At 40.3% G+C, this 20,961-nt stretch overlaps 1 protein-coding gene across 3 annotated transcripts in view; it reads right to left on the bottom strand.

The window, feature by feature from the left end:
• Positions 1-20,961, bottom strand: part of LOC133972829 (retinoic acid receptor beta-like) — a 134,171-nt gene that overhangs the window by 51,950 nt on the left and 61,260 nt on the right. For 2 of the 3 annotated variants that reach the window (XM_062410405.1, XM_062410406.1), the window contains exon 2: positions 10,859-11,007. In XM_062410405.1, the coding sequence (XP_062266389.1) occupies positions 10,859-11,007 (149 nt within the window). Of the gene's footprint in view, positions 1-10,858; positions 11,008-14,481; positions 14,485-20,961 lie in introns of all 3 variants that reach the window. The other variant, XM_062410407.1, reaches the window with a different exon arrangement.

Here is a 20,961-nt window from a genome sequence, read left to right as displayed (position 1 = left end):
AATCTACAGCATTATTAGTGGAGAGGGATCCCTCACATGTGGCTCTCTCTGAGGTTTTGAAACCATCTTGCTTTATCAATGTGGGGAGGAAGGAACTGGCTACTAAAACCAAGTTTTGTTGAAAGTATTACTCCTCAAACCTTCATATGATTTGTATCCATCGCAGGGTCATTTGTGTCGAAATTATTATGTTGATGAATCCCCAAATCTCCGTACTCACAAAAGCTGAAAAAATGCATATTTTATCTTGTTACCATATTTTAACTCCTGCATAATTCATTGTTACACAAAGGAAGTTTTATTTTTACTCCTGTTTATGTGTTTATCTGTTAGTCAGCAGGGTATCTGACTGTACAGGGGCTTCCATGCTGTGAGTGGTGCTTCCAACAGAGAGTAAACCTTCATCACTGTATTGACTTCATTCACACTCAGAAAAACAAAAGGGAAATGTTATTTAAAGAACAAGTTAAGTTAGAAGTTTAAAGTTTTAGAAATGGTGAGTCTTCTACCTGCACCTACAAACCCCAGCACCTGCAACCACCATATTACCCACAATTTTCCTGAAACTTATTCCTTACAGGATTGTGTTTTTTTCATTCCCTGTTGCTGCATTTACCACATTTTAAGGCTTCTGCCCCCACACATAATCAGATCTGCTTGAAGTGGTCTGCTAGGATAGGTGGGCACTCACTGTAAGGTTGAACAATGGTTCTAGTAAAGAAACAAGTTGATAACTAAAACAAAAGAATAATCATCCTGATTTTAGAGGCTATCCTTACATCTGATCTCTAGATTTATGTGGTTGTTAGACCTGACATGATCCCAACATTAAAAGGTAATTTTAACATATTCTGTCTTATTCTCTGCTGTACCATCCATATTAACATCGCACCCATTGAGTATTATGGGATTTTCTGCAGGTTGGGATACAGAACTGGATAAAACATTATATTTCTCTCTTTGAATGCTGAATCATTTAAAAAACACTTATTTAGTGTTTAACAGCTTTGACTCAGGTACAGCATGTGTGTCTGAGTGCTTTAAAAATGTCTACATAAATATGTGAGTCACTAAGAAACCGTGACTACCTGTATCTGAAACAGGATGTTGTGAGCTATGATTGTCATCTAAAAAAAACACATTGTGCAGTGGATTACATTGTTGTAAATAGCAGTAAATACACTGCAGTTATTTAGCACTTTTATACAAAGTGCTGGATTTATACGTAAACCTTGTTAAATACTCACAAGTTGTTTTTCTGTGTGGAAGGTGGAACCTGCTTTAATTTTCTACATACAGTGCCTTGCATAAGTATTCACCCCCTTTGGACTTTTCTACATTTTGTCATGGTATAACCACAGATTAAAGTTTATTTCATCGTGAGTTTATGTAATGGACCAACACAAAATAGTGCATCATTTGGAAGTGGGGGGAAATATTACATGGAATTCACAATTATTTACAAATAAAAATCTGAAAAGTGTTGAGTGCATATGTATTCACCCCCTTTACTGTGAAACCCCTAAAAACAATCTGGTGCGACCAATTGCCTTCACAAGTCATATTTGCAAGTCACATACTTAGTAAATAGGGTCCACATGTCTGCAATTTAATCTCAGTATAAATATACCTGTTCTGTGAAGGACTGAGAGTTTGTTATAGATCATTTCTGAACAAACAGCATCATGAAGACCAAGGAGCTCACCAAACAGGTCAGAGATAAAGTTGTGGAGAAATATGAAGCAGGGTTAGGTTATAAAAAAATATCCAGAGCTTTGAACATCTCTCTGAGCACCATAAAATCCATCATAAGAAAATGGAAAGAATATGGCACAACCACAAACCTACCAAGAGGAGGCCGTCCACCCAAACTGAAGAGTCGGAAAAGGAGAAAATTATCAGAGAAGCAACCAGGAGGCCCATGGTTACTCTGGAGGAGTTGCAGAGATCCACAGCTGAGGTGGGAGAATCTGTCCACAGGAAAACTATTAGGCGTCTACTCCACAAATCTGGCCTTTATGGGGTAGTGGCAAGAAGAAAGCCATTGTTGAAAGGGATCCATAAAAAATCCCGTTTGGAGTTTGCCAGAAGCCATGTGGGAGACACAGCAAACATGTGGAAGAAGGTGCTCTGGTCAGATGAGACCAAAATTGAACTTTTTGGCCTCAATGCAAAACGCTATGTGTGGCGAAAACCCAACACTGCCCATCACCCTGAGCACACCATCCCAACAGTGAAACATGGTGCTGGTAGCATCATGCTGTGGGGATGCTTCTCTTCAGCAGGTACAGGGAAACTGGTCAGAATAGAGGGAAAGATGGATGGAGCCAAATACAGGGAAATCCTTGAAGAAAATCTGGTGCAGTTTGCAAAAGACTTGAGACTGGGGCAGAGGTTCATCTTCCAGCAGGACAATGACCCTAAACATACAGCCAGAGCTACAAAGGAATGGTTTGGATTAAAGAATGTTAATGTCTTAAAATGGCCCAGTCAAAGCCCAGACCTCAATCCAATAGAGAATCTATGGCAAGACTTGAAGATTGCGGTTAACAGACGGTCTCCATCCAATCTGACTGAGCTTCATCTTTTTTGCCAAGAAGAATGGACAAACCTTTCCATCTCTAGATGTGCAAAGCTGGTAGAGACATACCCAAAAAGACTTGCAGCTGTAACTGCAGCGAAAGGGGGTTCTACCAAGTATTGACACAGGGGGGTGAATACTTACTTAAGCACCCAACAGATGTCAACTTTTTTGTTCTCATTATTGTTTGTGTCACAATCAAATTTATTTTGAACCTCCAAAGTACTATGCATGTTTTGTTGATCAAACGGGAAAAAGTTAATTTAAGTCTATTTGAATTCCAGTTAGTGACAGTACATAATGGGAAAAAGTCCAAGGGGGGTGAATACTTATGCAAGGCACTGTACATTATTTAAATGCAAGGCATCTGGTTGGTCGTGTGAATAATGAATTAAGTCTTTCTGAAATCTCTCAATTCTGCCTCGGTGAGAAACGAAGATTTGTAGCTGAATGCAGGTGAATTTATTCCTTTATTCAATCTCTGCATGTGGGCGTGAGGTGGAAAAGGGAGAGAGCAGCGAGGGCTGGGGGTTCAGAGAGAGAAGTGTTTCTTTGCCACTGTGTGGATTCTGAACTGTGTTTTATTCACAGAGGTTACGGTCTCCCGCTTGTCAAACCAGTTCCATCAAACTAATCCCACTGTGTCAACATCTCAGGATCCAACACGTAACAGGGGGCGAGGGAGGAGGGCTCACAGGCTCAAAGTTTTGTCTTCATCCCCAAAGGCCTGTCAGCGCCGACGACACGCGCACAGATTCAAGCCGTCTTTCTTTCTGGACATTTCAGGGCTTATGCAAAACAAAACTATGATGTAATTTTCTAAATTGTTCTGCATTAATGCTAAAAAAGGGAAAGTAAGCCACTGAAAAAAAAAAAACTCTCTGGATACTAGTTATACAGACACAGCAGTTCTCGTTTTGTTTGTCCAGGTTTAGGGATATTTGTTTGCGTCTCCACCTTGATACAGACGTTGATCCTGTAGGGCTGCTGCACTGACCAATTACACTCTGAATCAGCCTTTGTCAGATATGGAATACATAACATTGCTTCATCTGTAAAAGTGATTGCATTTTTCATTCTGACATGTGCTCATCTTTATTCATACCTGTCATGACCCCTAAGGACAAGGCCACAATGCCTACACAATATTTGGCACATGATGTGTGAAAAGATATGTCACACACCACTCAAGCTTTTCTCATCACTTTGAGAATTCAAGGGGCTGCGTGCTCAATCCTCTCTCCTGTACTCCGTGTTCACGCATGACTGCGTGGCCTCCCACAGCTCCAACACCCTCGTCAAGTTTGATGATGACTGCGTGGCCTCCCACAGCTCCAACACCATCGTCAAGTTTGATGATGACACCACTGGCCTGTCAAAAACCTCCATCTCAACGTTGGCAAAACAAAGGAGCTGATCGTGGACTACAGGAAAAGACGAGGAGAAGAACACGCCCCCCTCTCCATCAACGTGACCACGGTAGAGTGAGTCAGCAGCTTCAAGTTCCTCGGGGTCCACATCACTGATGACCTGACCTGGACCCATCACACAGACTCCATCAGGAAGACGGCCAGACAGCGGCTCTTCTTCCTCCGCAGGCTGCGGAAGCTCCACATGGACTCCAGGATTCTCTGCAACTTCTACAGGTGCACCATAGAGAGCATCCTGACTGGCTGCATCACCGCCTGGTATGGCAGCTGCACCGCCCTGAACCGTAAGGCTTTACAGAGGGTGGTGAAGTCTGCCCAGCACATCACCAGGACAGCGCTACCATCAATAGAGGACCTCTACACCCAGCGGTGCAGGAAGAAGAGCAGCCGGATTATTAAAGACCCCTTTCACCCCAGCCATAAACATTTTTGCCTGCTGCCGTCTGGCCGACGGTACCGCAGCATCCGGGACCGCACCACCAGGCTCAGAGACAGTTTCATCCCCCAGGCCTTAAGACTTTTAAACTCCTCTGAACTGCAATAACTCCACTAAAGTGTCATATTTGCACTATTGCACAAAATTGCACTACTGTTCTTTTCTTTCTTCAGCTATATATATATTTAGATATATATTTTATTTCATATTTTAAATTGTTGATATTCTATTTTACAATATTTTATTCAAATTTTGTTTTGTTTTTTTAATTCTTGAGCATTTTTAGAAGAGAGCCTGTGACTCAAGCATTTCATTGCCAGCGACTGCTTAATTGTTATCTCTGTGCATTTGATAATAAAACTCTTGAATCTTGAATCTTGAATCTTGATTCTTGAATTCAGATTTTGCACATAGAATCACTAGACTTTGGCCTGGGAACTTATTAATATCTGCTTACTTCTGAATGAAAAGTGTTCCGCTGGAGATCATTCATTCATCCATATAGTCATCGATAAAAGTTGAACATCTATAAAAAAAATTCAGATTATTGAATAGCTGCAAAGAGTCACGTGTGTATTTTTTGAATTGTGTAAAAGAGTTGTAAATTAATTAAAACAAATCTTTGCAAATCCATTCTGAATCAGAAACTGAAATATCTCAATATTATGGAGACTCTTAATTCAGTACTATATGGAACGCCTTTTAGAAGCAGTTACAGCTTCAAGTCTTCTAGTAAAATCTGTGCAGGGTTTTCACACCTGATTTTAGAAAGTTTATCTCATTCTTCCTGGCAGATCCTCAAAAGATCCGTCACACGGGACAGGAAGTGTCCGTGAAGTGACATTTGCAGCCCTCTCTACAGATGTTGTTCAGGGTTTAAGTCTCTGCTTTGGCTGAGCCACTCAAGGACAGTTAGAGACTTGTCCTGAAGCCTCTCCAGCCTTGTCTTGGCTCTGTGCTCCGGGTCATAGTCGTGCTAAAAAGAGAACATTCAACCCAGAGTCAGGCTGAATAAACGGTGGAGCTGAATTTATCCTTGCCCCTAATTCTGATCAGTCCTTCTGTCCCTGCTGATGAGAAGCATTACACCTAGACGCTGCCCGAAAAGTTCACTGTTTGTCACATCACAACAGATGATCTTATTCCTTCCAGAACTCCCTGGGTTCTTAGTTTCCTCCCTCACCATGGCCCACTTAAATCATAGAAATGGTTTATACCTTTGTTCTGATCTTTGCCTCAAAACAACAACTTAATGGTTTAGTTTTTGTCTTGACAAAAAGTGAATAAAGTTTATCTTCTCAGGTGTGTTTTTTCCTAAACTGTTCAATCAATTCAGTATCCATAATCTATAGAGAATTATAGATATTTTAATTAAAAAATTCTAAAAAACACACATTTTTGCTGCTGTGGATTATTGAGTTTAAAATGGGCAAAATGGCAATTATCTTCTTTATTTAATCTACACAATAATAAAGAGAAGGAAACACGATTTTGATCCTTCGTTGCTCAGGGACGGAGGGAAGCGTTTTATGACCACATTCAGCCTTTTAAATTGGACAGTAGTCATGCTGCTGTCCAATTGCTTGAGACAGTGCTTCACTACTTCTACACCCTGTATTATCATGAAATCCTCACTGGCTGAATCATCACTGCATAACATTAACAGCTTCATTTGAAGAAATCACATTTTTTTTAAAGGGACTTAAATGTTACAGCATGTCACATAGGCTGCAACTCCGTGGTTTCATTTTGTCAAGAAACACTTAATCACCACAAGCACAATTCTCTCATGAGTTCAGCTAGCTGTGGGTTAAAGGTGAATGTTATACAATTGATCTACAGGTTAAATGATTTGACTTTTACTATCATGGTCAATCTGGGCGAATTCAATGCTATGATTTCAATACGCTTCCGCTCGGATCTGTGGCTCTGACGGGCTTCTTCTCGATAGTAACAGCCCCCGAGGCTCATGGGTATAATAGTAGTTATACACTCTCGCCAAGCCAAGATTAAGAACCATAAATTCTCAGAAACTAAGCTAAATAATTCAAACTGGTGCCTCTACCCCACATCTTTACGGGGTAGACCTTTTTTCCATTTGAGATAAAACAGTTAAATAGGGGGAAATGGCAGGAAACTCCTTGTGAGTCTCAGATACAGTATGAGACATGTAAACAAATGTAAAGTTGCCAGTACATATGTTTAACAAGATATATGTCCAAAAGGGGCTTTCACATATTCAAAAGGCCTTGCTGTATTTTCATCAGAACAACTTCCAAGTGAAGAAATAGTCCCTGTGAAATCTGTTGAAAGAGTGTGTTCTGTGGAGACGGGGATACTTGGAGAAGTTGAACGGGAAAATATTGAATTTGAGGTTTTTGTAATCTGGCTGAACTCACCCTTTAAATTTCCTCTCCTCTGAGAACTGTGGTGTATTTGATTAGCAGAGACACATTTAAGTGATGCCAAAATGCGAGGCTTTACAAGCGGACAGAAATCTGAGAGCCAGCACTTCCTCATGCTTGGAAAGCTAAATTGAACAGGATGGAGTCTAGAAGACTATTTATATTGAGCGTTTCTCCTTCATGTGTTAGTTACAGCAAAGAGAGCAGACATCAGCACAGCAACATGCATTTATATCAGATTCCTTCTGGCGTCTTTAAAGTGGTCCCACAGCACCTGTGACATTTGGAGGGGTTTTCAGAAGGACGCTGTCAAACTTGTCAGACGGGCAGGAAGTGCAGGGGTGACTGGACGTGAAGGCTGTCTTGACTTTGGAGGAATTCTTGACTTGGGGTCAACGCAGATAAAAATTTTCATCTGTTGCATATGCATGTACTTCTGGACGCCCATATGCCTGCACCATTTTTTAACAATTCAAATCAGCCCTGTCCACACAGGGAGTCTGCTGCTGGATCACACAGCTACTCAGGCATTAATGTGATCAAACTCTGATCAGAGCACAACTTACACCTTGAAATGCTGCTTACTGCCATTCATAGGTTTACTCTCATGCTGGTCCAGCTTCTTAAATATGAAGAATTGACCTCACAAACTGAAAATTATTTATTAGATTACAACATTATATTTATTGATGAGCTATTGGAAGACAAGAATTACTTTCTTGTGGCTGTATGATCCTGTCAAATAGTTACGTTGCAGGAAACATTTTTGCTGTCAGAGTGAGGTCAATGTTAAATTGACCTTAAACCTTTTGGATATAAAATACAAACAGTTCATTGTTTTATTTTACTTCAATAAGAACAGACAAAACAGTAGGGACAACTTTCTTAGACCAACATGTCAGTCGACAATGTATCAAGCATTTCTGCTTTGGTTATTCTGTAAAAGAAAATTTTAATATCTGTGCAAAATGGAAAACAAGTACAATGTGTCTGTGAAAGGCTCCCATTAACTGATTTTTATTGACCAATTGTAAAACATGATGTCCTGTAGCAGCTGTATGATGATGCCATCACACATATTCTTTCCTATCAATGAAGAAAAAATGTGGCAAATAAATTTACAAAAAAAAGTACTAGAGTAAGAATTAGCAAGAGTCAGATGTTAACATAGATTTGAAGAACTGCATAGATAGAAGAGAGAAGTAAAGCTAAAATTTCAGTATATTTGTAAAGCGTATTTTCTAACTCATGGCTTGTCTTCTATTATTGTTACAGTTTGATTAATTAATGAAAACATATTTACTGGTATTGATCTCCCATACTGCCATTTCTGGGGGAGGGAACTGTGGCACTGGACTTAAAAGAAACCTGTTGCCATTTATTTGAATTTCGAAGCCTATGAAAAACAACAAATGTAGGGACACTTGTAGTTGAGATATTCCTCACAAAGCTGGGACTGGCCATCTGTGCAACGTGAAACGTATAATACTGAAGGATAAGTGCACGCATGTGACCACCCCACACAGACACACACTTACACACTCTCACTCCCTGTCTGTCTTTGAGTCTATTTGTGCCTCTAATTGGCTCATTCACTGGGCAGTAAAAGGCTAAAAGCTACAGCTGTAGTGTATGCTTGACTGCATCTATCCAATAGATGGGGCTTTCCCCGGCACACTACGCACAACAATGCATGCACCATGGAGACGGAATACAATACAGGGAGAGAGAGGAGAGAGTAGAAAAGTTATTTTACAAACACACACACACAGACATATATATATATATATATATATAATCTGCTGCTTAAATCAGGGCCATTGGAACTCATATTGTTCATAATCTCAGCAGCACTTAGACTTTAAATTGCACTACATTCACCACCTGTCATTAGGGAATCATAATCTGTGCTCCATGTGCTCAGACCCACGGTCATGTGATGATGATGTTTCACTCATTTGTATAAACTAAGCTGCTGGGGACACACTGCACTGTTTATTTTTAGCATTACAGATACATTCCAGTGTTTTAATATTAAGAGGGCTTAATCACACACCAGAGCAGAGAGGTCAGAGGTCATAACAGGCCTTTATGATGAGGCTTATATTGGCACATAAACCGCATGGGAGACCCCAGACAACTTAGTTTGACCCAGAGTCTGTGGTGAGTGAACTGATCACCACCTCCCTCTGGGGCCAAAAACTCCAAAGGATTCCTGGCATACCACTGCTGCAATTACAGAGGTGGGGAGGAGAGAGGACATCACACTGCAGCGTGGCTACATGGGGGAAAAAAATGCATAAACCCGAAAGAATTATACAGGATGTCTGTGAGGTTTACTGTACATGTGGTATTCTCCCAAAAATGTAATCTATTAGTACTCCCTCTGACGACATAGATACAATATTTACTGTTTAGTGCTCAGCACAGTTTTACATATAAAGTACTCAAACGCAATGCTCCAGTAGTGCTTTCAAATCCATACTCAGCAACCTATTCGCTGACGGCCTACTCGATATTGTTTATATATACAGTATGTGCATACAGGTGTAAGCGGTTGCCTAGCAACAGCTGCTGAAAGAGCTCAAGGAAAGACAGAAGACAGAAGAAATGCTGGCTGGGCAGATGTTTGGAGGAAATTCTAAAAGTGGAGCACTTGGGGATGGCAGACTGAGACTGAGCAGATATGCTGTCAAGGCTGAGGAGAGCAGTGCAGCCTGAGTAACAACACGTTTTCTCAGTTTGACTTTACTCATAATTCTACAGGTCTTCTGTGGCTGACCACACACAAGTGGGGTATATGGAATTTAGTCTGTGGTTCATATTTAATGGTTAACCAAAAAGACTTGCATGTGCAACTGTACAACTCATTTTTGAACATTGCCAACACAATATGTCTTGCTTGTCTCTGAAATCACGGTTGACTTTTTTCTGTATTGAGCCAATCTTTCCCAAACATTAACAAAAAGCTGTGAGAGTCTAAACCCAACCATAAACCAGTTTATTAATGATGTGGAGTTACTACACGTATGTTTTCATTTTGCAGATGCATTCAGTATTGATGAATTTATGACTTGCCAAAAATATAAATTAATAATGTGTTTTTGTATATCCAGTACACATAAACCTGAGGTATTTAAGACGGTTTTGCAAAATGACATTTTACAATTGAACAGTGGTTCCTTGTTTGGTCCAATTTAAAGTTTTTTCACCATCAGCAGATCCAGTTCTCTCAATATACTGTATATCTTAATGGCTATTTTTGACATATATTATAAATTCCTCCACACCCCTTTTTTAGGCATCGGTTAAGCATAAAACTTCATTGTTGATCTTAAAAATAGTAAGTGAGGAACTAAAGATCCACTTCCTTTCTTTTTCATATAATGAAATGTCATATCTACAATAATCTAACATCACAAATGAGTTCAGTTCAGCTAACTGGCATGTCTTTTGAGTAGAGCCCACGCATGAATGGGAAGAACATGGAAAGCCAACAGAGAAAGGCCATTTAAGATTTTCTGCAGTGTGGAACCTGTGCAGACTACTGAGCCAGATTTCAAAAGACAAGACCAAAAAAGGACCAATGATGCCTTTCGAAAGCAACTCCTAAGTCCTGGGAAATGAAGTGGATATATGTGTTTTTACACTCATCTTCAATGGTCTTCAGACTATATTTACAAAAGTGTACAAACATTCATTTTTAGTCAATGGGTTAATAATTGTCTTCCACTCTTTCAAAAATAAAAAATTTACTTTATATAATGTTCAGAAGGGGTCAAATATTAATGATCAGATCAGTTTCAGATTACCAGCACAGCAAACAATCCCCAATTTGAATGAAAAAAAAAATACAAGGAATCTAGAGCTCTACATTTTACTTACTGCTTTCTAAAGAGGCAGTAGTTTGAAAAAACACTTAAGTGTTCAATAAACAACACTCGGAAAGAGCATCACAGAGACAACTCAGCGTGCCATTTCATCCGAAGAGGTATGGGAGTACTACCTTGCAGCCCTCACAAGCGCTGACTCCATAGTGGTATCCAGAGGACTTGTCCTGGCAGACGAAGCAAGGCTTGTAGACTCTGGGAGGGGGCAGCGGGGATGGTGGGCTGGGGACGAGCTCCTCAGAACTGGTGCTCTGTGTTTCAATGGCTGCAAGAAATGCAAGCAGGAAGAGGAAGATGAAGAGGCTTGGTTTTCAAATGAGTGAATGTTTCATTTAGACATCAGGAACTTGAGAAAAGACAAAGCAAACATGACTTAAAAAACCTGCCTCGCCACAAAAAGAGAATTGGTTTCTCAAAATGTTGCAGGCCTGAATACTCTGACTCAGTGACTTTCTGGTTTGAGGCATTTGGTTGACTGTGTTGTGAGCAACGAACAAACAACAACATTTTCCTACTACTCTCCCGACGGAGTTCACATCATCATTCTGAAGCGGGATGAATCATCCATGCTTCCACCAGCCATTCTGTGGATGATGACAATCTGTGGTTTGGTAAGTCAGTTGGTCAAATCAACACTTTTGAGTTGGAAAACTCTAAGCAACTAGGCTGCCTATCCAGGGTTTAATTGACACAGATGATGGATGGATGGATGGATGGATGGGAATATAAGCAAATAATGTATGGATTGCCTTGATATTTGAAAATGTGATGTCTTAAAGTAAACATTTTACTTTGTAATACTTTAGTTTATGACTTAATACACACATATATATTTAAGATGCTGAGTATGGTAAACATAATATTTGTCTTTGACGAACTATCGATTTCCATGATTGGCTCTCCAGCAAACGCTTTGGTAAAGACATGGCAGAAGAGGGGAAAGCCATGCAGACAAAAACATATTTTATTTGGTTAAAACCAGTCTCATCTAAAAGAAGTTGAGGAATAAATTAAAAAGTAGTATTTGTGGAAGCTTTACTTGTAATTTTTGGTTTTCAGACACCAAAGTTTTAAGAATACTTCGACATTCATGCTAGCGAGTCGTAGATCAGAACAGGTTGAAACTGTACCAGACTTTAAAGCTATGCTGAGACGCAGGTGCTGCCCTCATGAGCACAACACAATTTACATAGAAAAAGGAGAGCAGTCTTTACTAATTAGATTCCATTCTTCAGTACTTCATCATAGTAAACTCAATTACTGATGGTGGGGGACAAGCTCTTATAATTACTGGACCCTCGTCCTTCTATGGAATTACCTGCAGGTGTAATCTAATAATCGGCCTAATTTTCCCTGTGTGACTTTTTGCACATGTTGAATTTGCAGCTTTACATTCGGTTACATCAGTGCCTCGAGGGAAGTTTTAACAAGTCTACGGCCCATACATTACCGTAGACTTGAGGATAAATGTTACCTCTGTGAACAGGGATGAGAAAGCGAGACGACCAGCAAGGTTAATTACAATGAGATGATTTATCGATTTTCGCTCTTATCTGAGTTTGTGGAGAGGTTTGGGAGCCAAGGAGAAGTCACAGTGACTGGTTATGAAACAGTGACAGCATCAAATACTTAAAAGTTCTGCAAAATCTTTAAGCAGACTTGCATAAACTTGACGTAATGGTGCTGGGTTAGGATTTAGAAAAGTTTACTGGTCGGAATTTCAAGTGGCGTTCATCGTAAGAGAAGGAGAAGTCAGCCATGTTATTTCCTCCACAACTGCAGTGTGAGCTTTTTTCCGAGAGAGGAGAGAGAGATAGACATTTGTCATCTCATTGCTCCAAATGCACCAAATGCCTCCCCTCTGTTGTTGGCAGAGTGAAGAAAGAAGCAGCTTGCATGTAAAGCAGATGTATGGAGAGACACCATACTGGAGAAAAGCCAGGGGTCTCGGATCTAAGCCAAAGCCCTTGAATAGGAAAAGAGAAGGGGTGCATCTATGCACGGATATAACTAGGCCTTATGTAAAAAGTTCTAAATTTTATAATTTAATCCAAGCACATCAAGGAAACATCTCCTAACATGCCTCCAAATGTTTTTTTACCAACTGAAATTTAAGTACTCACTTTGACTGTTAGGAAACAAACTTTAATGTGTATATTTATTTGCATTTCCCAAAACAGAATAAAACGTTATGACATATTTGTGTAGACAACTTACACTGATTTATTAAAGGGGACATATTATGAATATTCCACTTTTGTAGTGCTTCTTCACGTGAATTTGGGGATCTGGCATGTCTACCATCCGCAAAACTGTGAAAAAAAAAAAAAAACTCTTGCGGTTTGTTGCGGTTCCTCTATGTCAGAAACGATACGCTAGATAGCGTCGAATTACGACCCAAAAATACGTCATAGTCTCGCTACATGGCCTTGGACCACACCCCACCATCATCTCACCGGTTCCGGGGATCGAGACGGCCCGACTCCCCGGCTCGCGAGCTAACGCCCTCTCCAAGGGGAGACGGGGCCGACACCCGGGGGTCTCCGCCTCGACGATCGGCATATTTATGCTCGTCAGCACCGGAGCTTGCGAGCTCAGGGCTTTTGAGTCAGCTCCGGCTTGCGAGCACCGGAGCTATAGAGGAAAAGCTATAGCTACCGGTTCAAAACGATATGGTTGCAAGATTGTATCTTCGTCTCCAGTAGCCATATTTCTACAGACGTAATGGATAGCTAAAAATCTGGGCGCTTGTATCTAGTGAGGAGGGAGGAGGGGAGGGGGGGGGGGTTGAGAGAGGGGGGCGGGGCACTCAAAACAGGTCAATCTGAGGAGGGCTGTTTTAGACAGGGTAAAAAGGTGCTGTTTTAAATGATCCTTGTGTTATTTTGACAAATTTATGTTACAGACATTTCATTCAGACCCCAAGGAACCATAACAACTTGTGGTAAAATGGGCATACGATGAGTCCTTTAAAGTTTTTATATGTACACACAGCATTCACTTAGAACAGTTGCCATTATGGCGTTACTACTGTCAGACCGCCCTTAGTGATTATGTGAAAACAGAAGGTCACAGGTCACAAGTGGCTATTTTAAGCCAAGTCCCTTGGTAATGGTAATAGAGTGTCCACCTACGTAATTCTATAAGTCTTGATCTTAGTTCATAAGGTAGGTCTACTGTATAACATGAGCTTAGATCAGTCCTTTGTAGGACCAGTCTCTCTTCATATTTCCTGTTCCTTTAACAGGTTTGTCAATCTGGTCGCAATTACTAAAATACTGGGGAGTATTTTAGTAATCGTCCAAAGCATCAGGAACAGGCACTTATTGACTATACCCCAAGTGTGAAAAGGTTGTAAGTTCACAAGTTCACAGTATCCCATTCAGGCAGCCATTGGTCGACATTCCTTTGCAGCCCACTGACACAAAGTGGCCCTCTAAAGAGGGGTATTTAGTTTAGTGTAATTTAATAAACTCAAAACTCAAAATTAAAGCTTGAGACTTAACTCTTAACCAAATCATCAATCTCAAGGCTCCGAATCATAAAATGCTGAGGCCTGTGCTTTCGTAAAAGTAGATCTGGGTGACAGACCTTCGCCTTGTCGTGCACTTGTCATCAACACAGACACATTTCGTGTCCTGTTCACTTGCTCTTCTGCATTTGTTTGTGAGTGGTGAGACTGTAATAACACGCACTAACAACTCACTCATCAGACCTGAGCCCCTGTTCACTGACAAACCTGCTGTCTGCAGTCAGAATAGTGGCTTCTCTCAGTGCACATACACCGATCCACTTGGAGAAATATTTGACCAAGATTAGCAAGTGGCCCAATAAAATTCTCTCCTATGTTCTGTATCCCCATGGCTGTTGAGGCAAGATAGTAATATTTAGACTTTCCAGAGAAATTTGTTGTCCATCCGTTCAATTTGTTCCTGCTTTGGCACTGATCTCTCTAACTTGCTAAATTCACTCAGCATATGTTAATCAGGTGCAAGGACGCAGAAAATGATGCCTCATAGGACAAATTCTTTGTTTTCAGTTGGAAAAAACACTTTTCTAAAAAATCTGGCAGATCAGTGTTCAACATGTGAACTGAGTGCTTTAAACCATTTGCTACGGGGTTTTTTTTAAGGAAATGAATGGCAGTTCATAAAGCATCTGAGGACTCCAGTATAGCATGGTGCAATGTAGTTGGATCACCCTTGGTGTGTTGCTAAGTTTGGGTAAACAAGGATGCAGGAAAGAGCCGGAGTGTCAGGCTTGAGCTCTGCTGTAAGTTTTTGTAAATTCAGAAGGGGGATCCACCTTGGTCAGAGCAGGTTCATATGAGGGGATCCCAGTGTCTGAATATGCTACAGTTGGGTTCAGGTCATGTATAGTATCCTGCAGTCATGCAACATCTGACTTTAGTTCCTGCACTTTCAAGGTCTAAAGTTTCCCATTAAGAAATTTGACGTAATTTCTGATGATGTCTCCATCAAAGCACTTGTGAATTAAACCTGTAACCATAGCTCAACAAAAGAGAAGGAAGCCCCACATTGTGGTGCTGTTTAGCATTGCAGGAGAACCGTATAAACTACACAGGCATCGTCAACACTGTGATTGACTGGCAACATTTCCATGGTTGTACTATGCCTCTTGCCCAGTATCAGCAGGCTCCATTTCTGCCACAGCCCTCAAGGATAAGCAGGTACAGCTAATGGATAGATGGATGTGACAAATACTAAGAAGGTTACTCTTAAATTTAATTTGCAATAGCATTCAATTGCCATTCTGATGAAGACATACAAGGAAAAACAATTATCCTATTGTAAAACCGATCACAGGTTAAGAGATAAATATTCTCGTCCTTGTCTCTTCTTTTTATGTTTAACTAGATACACCTCTGGTCGCCCTGGCCGATTGTCATATCACTCAAAGCAAACTCCTCTTCCTTTGTTGGTACCTCAGCTTTAGAGCACCCTGCCTGAAAGTTTTGACCATTTCTCCTTTGTGTAACCTTTGCTTTATTCATTTTTTATTATTATCATAATCTTCCATCTTCCACCTCACATTTTATTCACATTGCTGTGTTTAACTGCAACAAGCTTCCATTGTCTCATTTCACAATCACTCAGTTCACTGTGGTTATGGTCGCTTGAAAAGAATAAAAATGGCTCCTTGTCCTCACAAGCTCCATTCATCCACTTCTCCCTTTTCCACAAAGAAAAGCAATATCATATAACCTCCCACATCAAAACATATAATAAGTGAAACAAGGGACGTTAAATGAAGATGAGGATGTATGACTACTGGAGCACAAAAACTGTATATTTGCCTTCCCCATGTTATGTAGAACCCTGAAGCATATATCTACATGAAAATGATTTTGCAACTGATATGCCTCTGTAGTATTTGTTATACACTGAGGAGGGGCAGAGCCAACAATTCAACCCTGTGCTGTTTTGAAACTCATGGCTGCCTCTGGAAGGCAAACAGATGGGACACATAAACATAGACGTATTATACCTCGGAGTGTGTGTATGTTTGGGAGGGAGGTCTTCACGGAGTACCTGTATAGTGGTGTATGGGCCCTATCAGGTGCAGAGGAGCCTTTTTCCATTTTCTGCATGATTACACTTTGAGTCGACTTCGCTGCATGTTAACATACACAGAAAGCTCCATTATAGGAATAAAGGCTGGTGACAGACAAGCGCGCATGGCGGGTCCTTGCTTAAGAGCAGGCAGAGAAAAATGTGTGGCTGAACCCTTAGCCTCTGGCTGAACCTGGCAGAAGGGTCAAACAGGAAAGCACACTCCCTGCTGGAGGCTGCAGGCTGAATGAGGGGAAAGTCTAAAGAAAACAGCGCCACTGATTGGTCTGTCCACTGGGACCGAGCCCACTGACAACAGCACTGATACGCAACAGCTACTGATACTGTCTTTTGTCAAGTATCAGTCAGTGAGAGGGATGAGCTCAGAGAAACACAGCTGTCTCTGCATGGGATTGGTGTGACTTTAATTTATTTTAATTTAATTTATGACTTGATGATGATTTATGACACATATGACTTTATGTGAACATGGAGAACCTGTTTCTACTGTCTCCTAATGTACAGGATTGAAGCCAAAATATCCTGGATATGGGAGAGGCCATGTTGTGCCGGTGTTTTCATTTGCAGCCAGTCTTTGCAATGGCTATCAGGGGTGGAGCTAAGTCCCCGACAGCCCATCCATGAGGCCAATTGAGAGTCAGTCACAGCTATCAATCATGACACTTAAGTCCATTTATTTTTATAACATCAAATAACTTAATTTAAACAAAGCTACTGGAATCATCACTCGAACACACGTCGGTATGACAAAAACTATACCTAAAATTAAAAAAAACAGCTTTTTAGTTTAGTTTTTGTCTTATCCAGTAACAGTGCGGAGGCATGATTTATGGCCTACACTCCAGCAAGCCTGACCAAGTTTGAAGATTACTTAGATCTGGGTCTCATTTTTGTTCTTTTGTTAGTAGACATAATAATTAATAATAATGAAAGTTGGTATACCTGAGAGATAGAACGAACACAGATACGGTTAATATAGTTGGTCAAGGCAAAGTGACCTGAAGAGTCACTCTTTTTATCAATGAACTTATAAGTTCTAAGTGACCGTTTCATCTTCCAGTTTCAGTTTTTCTTCTGAGTTATTGATTTGGCACGAACTGTTGCAGGGACATCAGACTGTCACTGGTTGTGAGATGAGCTTCACTGTCACACAAACTGGCTTCATGCATCTATGGAAACAATGAACTCAAAGAGGCTAATTATACAAAAATGTAATGGAGGACTAGAGAGTTATTTTTAGACTAAAAAAGTCAAAGAGAAATATGCAGATTTACATTTACAATATTTTTTTATCTTAAGCTGCGCCTCTGTAACCTTAGTAACAATGTAACTGAGTTCACACATGATCTTGGTTGCAGATTTGCAGATTATACTGAACAGGTTTGCCAAACATTTTTCATTACACATCGAAATAAAAAATAGTGATTTAAACTGCATTTAAATGAGGTACAAATAATAAATCCTTTAAAGATTTAGCTCATCAAAATTCACGGGGAAAAATTCTCACTTTCAATTTTCAGAACCTCCTGTCTATGAAATAAACCGTGCCCCTGGAGACTGTACACAGTGAGGTGGATCATCCTGGGAGCATCGCCTGTGGAATGAGATGTCGCTGGAGGCGATCTCAAAACCTGCATAGAAATACAAATCACCCCCACTAAAGGTGTGAATGAGATTTCTCTTTTAGTCTTTCTTTGGAATTTGAATGAAGCTTTAGGACATTGACGCTTGATTATTTTCATGATGTTTGACATCATCTGTCTATAGGCACCACTCAAGCACTTACACTGTTCAAGCTCAAAAATAATGTAGAAATAATCGGCAGAGCTGCAGGATTGTCTATATATAAGAACATCATCATATCCAGTTTCCCCATTCTATAAACCAGTAACATCCACGATGACATTGTCCACCCGACCACACAGCAGATGGTAAAGAACCTGAAGCGAAGTCTGTCGCAGCACACAGGCAATTCAACTCAATACCACAAAGGAAATTAGGACAGAACTGTTCCTGCTGCAAATAATGCAGGGAATTGTGCACTTTAAATCTAGATGCTTAATTTAAATTTAAATTTAAAAAAAATCAATTCAACACTAGACAAATTATAGAAACAGGAAGGAGTGGAGAACGAGAACAAAACCAGGAGGGGTAGAAGAGAAAGGGAAGCATTTCCTGAAGCTCTTTGGGGTATTTGTGTATTTGGTTTGTGTTAAGGAGAAAGCTGTGGTGATTTAGGTGTGCAGCGGTGGGCATAGCCTAAGAGGATTAGAGGAACCCTAACCCTAACCCTAATAGGAATAGCAGTCAGTGAATTCAGTCCTCCTCCTCCTACTCCTCCTTTTCCTTCTCCACTCCTCTCCTTCTCCCTCCACTCAGCTGACACTCCATCCAGTCTGGAAGTGTTTTTCCTCCAGGTTTTTCTCTGCAGGAGTGCCGAGCGCATAGCTTGCATACAGCAGGCCCAGTCAGAGGAAATAGTCAAAGTTCACTCAAAGTACACCAAATTAGAAGCAGCTTTGCACTGGCCTCCAATGTGTTTTATGGAGAGGGATATTTAGAGGAGCTTTAAACACTCAAGGGAAAAGAAAACAATAACCAACAGTCATTTGACCTTGTGTCTTCTAGGGAAAAGGAGAATGGTGGGACGACTGCTTTTCATCAGGGCTTCAAAATATATTCTACACTTTACAGAACAACCCCCCCAAACTTACTTACTTATGGATATTATGTGCTGGTAAATTACTATTATAGGAGTTGTATTTGGGTTTAGACTCTCCCAGGAAGTCGTTTGACCAAAGCCCACCACTGAGCCGTCCTTTTGACCCCCTCTGTGACGTCCCAGTAACCCCTGGGAGCGACTGCGGTGCTGAGGTCAAACGGCACGTTGAAGGGTAGCTCTCTCCGACTTTACACACTCGAACACAACAGGTGCAAGCCACTTCAAAGCTTTCATCAAAACCGGCCGAGGAGCTAAGACGGCCATAGAAGCAGGCGATGGAAAGAAAGCTCAGGGAAGGGAGGCAGGAAAGGAATGAGGCTGTTCAAATGCAAGAGGCTTCCTTTTTGATCCTCAGGAATTTGTGGCCTTAAAAGCACAGAGCAGGTATGACTTTATTCTCCCCCTGCCAGCAATTTTAGATGTAACTGGGTTCTGATGCTGGCTCTGTTAGAAAACAGTCAAAAGAAAAAGTGCTGGGTGCTCCAAGATGGGTGTGGCCTCATAACGTTTCAGCTGAGGTACTCATAGGACACATGTAAAAGTTCACATAGAACTGTGAGTTATTTTCAGGTTAAAAACAGGCAAGACGCCTCATGACAGCAGGTCATGTTCTTCGATATAAGTCACTAACTACAAACTCCCACTCCCTCTCCCACACGACACAAATAAACTATAAATATAATTTTAAATAATCTGCAGAAACCCACATTTCTCAAGTGAAATTGCATTCAATTCAAAGGAGCTAATGCCTCATTAATCTCTCCTGTACATACGGTCCCCACAGAGAAAGAATGCCTGGACAGTATTTCAAACACTTCCTCAGGCTCTAAAATAAATATCAGGGCAAAAAGCACACAAACGCTGTACAGCACTTGTTTGATATTTGCTTTTGTGGGCTCATGTGTTTAGACTGAACTTGTGAATTCTGCTGATACTCCTGCCGTTGTTAAAAAGGGATTGCTTACTTTTACACTGGCAGAAAAACGAGCCTGAAAAGACAAATGCAGCCATCATAAGAAGGTAAAAAGTCTAAACTGCAGCTAGAACAAAAAAAATAACATTCGCCGTGGACCTGCAGTAAGAATGTAAACCTGTGGAGTTTAGACTAGGTTATTTCTAGATGTTCCATGCAGTTAGGAACTAAACTCCTGAAAGTGCCGCTACAGCCATAACCTTTTAAAATAGACAAATGTAAGTGTTTTGGTTTCAAGAGGACTTAGAGAAATATGTCCATGCCTTTAGTTTTGTAGTTGTGACTGTAATATTTTTTTTAACTATTCTTAAAATCCGACAAAGTGGATTACATGATCCAGCTCTCTTCCTCTCAGTCAAGCACTGTCAACTATTGGTTTAACTGTGAGGACTGTTACTTTACATTAATAAGATCCTCAAAGCTTCTTATGCTATATCAGGCTGTCTGATGATTTATTTAATGATTAATACATTTCTTTACAGTTCTACTTCTTACTTATTAAATTGAATCCAGTGCTGTTCATTCATATTTTACAATTCATTGTAATTTTATATTCATTTATGTTTTATTCCATTATACATATGTACAATTTTTGTCTTGTATATTTCTTATGTTTAAACTAGTTACATGTATCGTTTAATATTTCCTTTCTTTATTTTATTAACCTTTTTGCCTATATATTCAATGAAGCACTGTGAATCCCCTATGTTTTGTAATGGTGCTACCACTACTATAAAAATGTAACATTTTGTGTGTATGCAACGGCATGTTAAGTAAAATTCTCAATGGAACCAGTTCAAAAACATAGTTATTGGTTTCTAAAGGCTACAACTATGACATGAGAAGTTCTCACCTGTATGAATAAAATATGGAAACGTGCTTTTTTTTTTCCTGCCGCCGAGGTCAAACAGAAGCCTACAGCGGGTTAGT

The sequence above is a fragment of the Platichthys flesus genome, chromosome 17 (assembly GCF_949316205.1).
Source record: "Platichthys flesus chromosome 17, fPlaFle2.1, whole genome shotgun sequence".
Classification (NCBI taxonomy): Eukaryota; Metazoa; Chordata; class Actinopteri; order Pleuronectiformes; family Pleuronectidae; genus Platichthys; species Platichthys flesus.
This window is presented reverse-complemented; position numbering and strand designations above follow the sequence as displayed.